We start from the raw sequence: 5,441 nt of genomic DNA, 5'->3' as shown, positions 1-5,441 counted from the left end.
TATGTACAACTTAGGTAAATTTGGTCGTACACCCTATGTGCTATATATATATATATATGGTTTTTATACAATTGTTGTAAGGAATAACATCTTGTTATATGAGTTATTCAGAGTGCTACCAAGTGCATTGGGATATAATTGGGGATAAAGTCACTAGAGGGGTACTTGAAGTGCTCAACTCAGAGGGGGCATTAGCAGCATTAATGACACATATATAGCGCTTATTCCCAAACTGAAAGGCCACAAAACAGTTAGGGATTACCGACCAATTTCACTATGCAATGTGTTATATAAAGTGGTGTCAAAAGTCCTAGCCAACAGACTTAAAAAGATTCTTCCTCAGATAATCTCTCCAACACAAAGCACCTTTGTTCCTGGGAGGCTGATTCTTGACAATGTGATTGTAGCGTTTGAAGCCATGCATTCCATGTCTATTAAAAGTAGAAGGCAGCAAGGTCATATGGCAATAAAGCTAGACATGAGCAAGGCATACGACCGGGTAGAATGGGATTTCTTGAGAGCTGTGATGGTGAAAATGGGTTTTAATGAGAGATGGATCAGGCTGGTGATGGGTTGTGTGTCATCAGTTTCATACTCAATTCTTATCAATGGATCTCCCCAAGACTTCTTCAAACCTTCTAGAGGAATTAGACAAGGGGACCCATTGTCACCCTATTTGTTCATCTTGGTGGCAGAGGTACTCAGTAATCTCCTCAATCATGATGAAAGGGTAAAGAGAATACATGGTTATCCTATAGGCAGAGGCCAGATCATCATTAATCACTTGTTTTTTGCATATGGCAGTTTACTATTCTGTAGAGCAAAGGCAGAGGAGTGGGCCACCATCCACGATCTGCTTAGTCTTTATGAGAGGGCCTCGGGTCAGCAGCTAAACAAAGGTAAAACTGCTATTTATTTTAGTGCTAATACCCGAAATGAAGCTAGAGATTTCATCTTGAGCATTGCTGGTACAAGAGCTACTTCATGCTATGATAAGTATCTAGGCTTACCTGCTTTAGTGGGGAGATCAAAACATGATGCCTTTAAAAGCATTCTTGATAGAATGAGAAGCAAGGTGAGTAACTGGAAGTCGAAATTCCTCTCTCAAGCAGGGAAGGAGATCCTCCTCAAAGCAGTGATACAAGCTCTTCCAACCTACTGCATGGGTGTTTTTAAGCTGCCAAAGTCCTTGTTAAAGGAAATTAATAAAGTGATGCACCAATTCTGGTGGGGCCAACAGGATAGGGAGAAAAAGTTGCATTGGGTTTCTTGGAATCTCATGGGAGAAAGGCTAAGGAAGCTGGTGGAATGGGTTTTAGAGAGTTTAAGAGCTTCAACTTAGCATTGTTGGCTAAGCAAGGCTGGAGGGTAATTCAATACCCTGACTCGTTGACTTCACAAGTTCTTAAGACCAAATATTTTAGTAGCTCTAATTTCTGCCAGGCCAAGATGGGTGCAAGACCATCTCTCATATGGAGAAGTCTTTTGGCTGCTAAAAACCTCATAATTAAAGGATCTATTTGGAAAATTGGAGATGGTAAGGAGACAAAAATCTGGAAGGATAGGTGGCTTCCTAGACCTTCCTCTTTCATGATTCATTGTCAAGGGCAGACTATAGATGAAGAAGCGAAAGTTGCTGATCTCATTAATGAAAACACGAAGCAATGGGATAGAGAGAAGATATTTAGCATGCTAGGTCCTTTAAATGCTGCCATAATCCAAAGAATTCCCGTGAGTTCTACAGGTGCAAAAGACAAGCTAATGTGGTTAGGCACAAAGGATGGAGGCTTTACAGTGAAAAGTGCATATCACCTTCAGAAGGAACTAATAGCAGAACAGAGGGATCAGTCTTCTCGAGGATACCAAAACTTTAAAGAGTGGACTTGCTGCTGGAAGTACAAGATTCCAAATGCTGTTAAGATTTTTGTGTGAAGAGCATGCTTAGAAGCTCTACCGACAAAAAATAACCTTTTCAAAAAAAAGATAGTGGACTCTCCATTATGCCCAATATGCTACAGAGAAGATGAACAGTTGCTCATGTGCTGTGGAACTGTGAATCAGCATTGGATGTGTGGTGCCAAGGGCCCATTATGCTGCAAAAAAGTACGTTGAGGGCAGTGAGCTTCAAGGAGATTTTTGAACAGCTAAATGCCCAATGTGAAACAGAAACAATGGAACTTTTTGCTATGACTGCAAGGGGAATTTGGCAGAGGAGGAATAAAAGTGTATTTGAAGGGTCCTTCTTGCATCCTAACCTAATATCCCAGAATGCGGCTCAACAGCTGGAAGAATATAAGGCTGCCCAGCTTGGCTCTAACTCAACAACTAGAAGGAATCCTATTCAAGCTGTGATATGGAGTCCACCTCCTACGGGAATAATCAAGGTAAACTGGGATGCTGCACTGTGGGAAGATCAAGATAAACTGGGAATAGGCTTGGTAGCAAGAGATCATGAAGGTAGAATTATAGCTTCTAAAAAGGTGGCTAAGGCTGGTTGTGTGATACCATTACTGGCTGAGGCAATAGGAGCCTATCAAGGTGTCAAATTGGCATCCGAAATGAACTTGGAATCCGTGATCTTTGAAGGAGACTCTCTTCAGGTTGTTCAAGCAATAAATCTGCACAAAGAGAGATGGGACAACGTGGGACTAGTGCTTGATGATACCAGAATGTTATTAGCTCAAGTAGTACATTGGCAATTTAACTTTGTTAAAAGAAATGGAAATGAATTAGCCCACTGTCTTGCAAAGAAAGCTTTAGAACTCACGGTGGAAACTTCTGAAATGGTTGTTATTCCCAACTGTAATGAAATACCCCCTATGTAATTGAGATGAATGAAATTGTTCCTTTTACAAAAAAAAAAAAAAAATATGAGTTATTTAGAAATCAAACCCTCCATTTATTTTACCATCCATTGACCTTAACGGAAAACACGTAGCACAATCACAAGGTGTCATTTGTCAATCGGGATTTCTTTAAAATTAAAAATCAAAATTCTTAACAAGAAATAGACAAGAGATTTTTTTAATAAAAAAATTTTTAAATAAAAATTAAAAATATAAAGCAAAAGGTTTAAATTTGGGGCCACCTAATGACTGGAAACCATGTGGAGACTCCCCGCCAGGTGCCACCCAGGCCAACACGTGATAGGATATTGTTGTTTCGGGGAATATATAATAGGCAGAGTGAAGGTTCTATGGTGGTAAGAGAACGGATATGTTTGGATGTCAAGATCACCTCAACTCATTTCAAATTAATTACTGATAGGATTCATAATTTTTTCAACTTCATATAAAAAGTTATACCCATATCAACTTACTTCATAAATTCAGTCTCAACATATTTCATACATTCAAACACATCTCAATGGAACCTACAAAACAATACTTTTTATAAATCAATTCAAATTATTTGGGGTCACATTAGCATCCAAAAGCAAAGAATACAAAAATAAAGAGAAGGTTGAGTTAATAATCAGCTATATGTGGCGGAACCACCTTATAGCAAGCGACGACCCCCCCCCCCCCCCCCCCCCCCCCCCCCCCCCCCCCCCCAAAAAAAGAATTTTTATAATTCAAAATTTTCTCCTATGTTTTTATCATATACGTACATAGAAAGCCCCCTCTTCAATTTTGTCTAACATGGCCCAAGATTTTAATTAATTATATATATATCATTTATTTAATATGATGTGGTCCCTTCAATTTTAATTTCACTGACCTGACAATTCTTTCAATTTGATGAGTAAATTCTAAAAAAGCTTAAAACTAAATTTAAATTTATAAGAATAATAAACTTTTTAATATAGACACCAAAGTTCTGGATTTTACAATTTTAAGCTTCTTATTATGAAACTCAAACTGAAATAAACACTAAAAGAATCATTTAAGGTTGATGTCTTGTATGAAACAAAAGTTGAGAACTTTTATCCTTTAGAATTCATTAAACGAGAAAAAATATATGTGAGGTCTCAAATGTAACATTATATACTTAATGTAGCATCCAAAACTTCAGATTTTATATGAAATTTGTATAATGGATATGATATTCAGAACTATCTCAAACTCAGAAAATGATACACATACATTATTTTCACTACCATTTACATAACTCTGTTTTAAATTAAGAGTATTTTTAGGTTATTATTATACAACCAAATTTACCTATCTATTTGGCTATAATTTTCTATCTTCCACTTTATTTTTCCTTAATATCTCAAGTTCCAATGGTAGTGAACTTCAATCAGATGCAACCACCCATGTTTGATGGAAGAGGCGACCCGACTATGGTAGACGATTGCGTCTAGGACATAGAGGAATTACTCTAAATTCTAAATTGCACGTACAAATGAGTAGAAAGTGTACTCCAGCTTTCAAGCTCAGCTTTCAGGCTAGTGGGTGAAGGTAAGCATTGGTCGATTTCAGAGAGAATCATCAAGGAAGTTGATGGGAGAGTTGTCACTTGTCCACACTTCATGCAGATTTGTTTTAGTGCTTCTTCCCAGAGTTGTTACTTGGGGTCATGATAAAACATTTAAACTTTTTTCTTTGAAAAAATACTTTTCTTTAAAAACATTTTCCCCAAATGCATGTGATATGGAACTTAAGACATACATGTACTTATACTTGACACATGACATATGGAACGTCTTGCATGAAATAACCAAGCATAACATGTTCAATTCATGGCATGATAACATTCAACACATGAAACATCCAAACACATTCATGAAACCATAAGAACTTGCTTAGGTCGAAACATATATGCAATACCTGCTCCTTCCTTCTTACGTACGCTTCTCTCTTTCTGATGTACGTTCCCTCTTTATGACGTAAGCAAATCCCGATGGCAGAGATTATGTGAATTGTCTGCCTCTTCTATCTAGTCACTGCGAGACTCGTTAGGCGTGCCGAACCATGATGGCATGTTTTAAAAGATATTATGTGACTTCTAAGGCACGCCCAGTGTTTTAAAAGTACTGGAAATATTTATAAGGAGTATTTTCAGTGTTATTGAACTAAACTTGATTTTAAATACAACAATTATAATATTCTTGAAGAGCTCCAAAAATATTATAATTGTTGGAAATCATTTTAATATTAATTATTAAAATGATTTCAGTTATTTAAAATATTATGGGATTTAAATTATGTTGAAGGTTGTAATTAAATTAAATGTTTTCATCCTTTCAAATATATTAAATAAGACTTCATCATTTTATTAATAATGAAGAAATATTATTTTATAAACTAAAGTTAGTTTAAAATAATAATTACCTTAATTCCTCTAAGTGCTTTTAATTAAGTTAACGTTTATGCATTTTCAAATCAGTATTTTAATATCTCAACGTTAGATCGTTTTGAGGACCCCAAGACGAAGGGACTGGATTATAAACCCAAACCCTCTCTCTTTCTTCCTCACTTTGCCCTCCCCTTTCTCTC

At 36.6% G+C, this 5,441-nt stretch overlaps 1 protein-coding gene across 1 annotated transcript; it reads left to right on the top strand.

The window, feature by feature from the left end:
- The first annotated feature begins 2,090 nt into the window (after positions 1-2,090).
- Positions 2,091-2,825, top strand: LOC121260189. Its single transcript, XM_041162032.1, has one exon. It carries the CDS (start codon positions 2,091-2,093, stop codon positions 2,823-2,825), a length of 735 nt encoding a protein of 244 aa, XP_041017966.1.
- The last annotated feature ends 2,616 nt before the right edge of the window (positions 2,826-5,441 follow it).

This window comes from Juglans microcarpa x Juglans regia, chromosome 4D, assembly GCF_004785595.1.
Source record: "Juglans microcarpa x Juglans regia isolate MS1-56 chromosome 4D, Jm3101_v1.0, whole genome shotgun sequence".
In the NCBI taxonomy this organism is placed as follows: Eukaryota; Viridiplantae; Streptophyta; class Magnoliopsida; order Fagales; family Juglandaceae; genus Juglans; species Juglans microcarpa x Juglans regia.
The sequence above is the reverse complement of the archived record's forward strand: the minus strand, read 5'-3'. Positions and strand labels throughout refer to the sequence as shown.

Bases quoted from the DNA above. Each gene is read 5' to 3' on its own strand.
- LOC121260189 (XM_041162032.1), top strand. From the start codon at position 2,091: ATGCTGCAAAAAAGTACGTTGAGGGCAGTGAGCTTCAAGGAGATTTTT.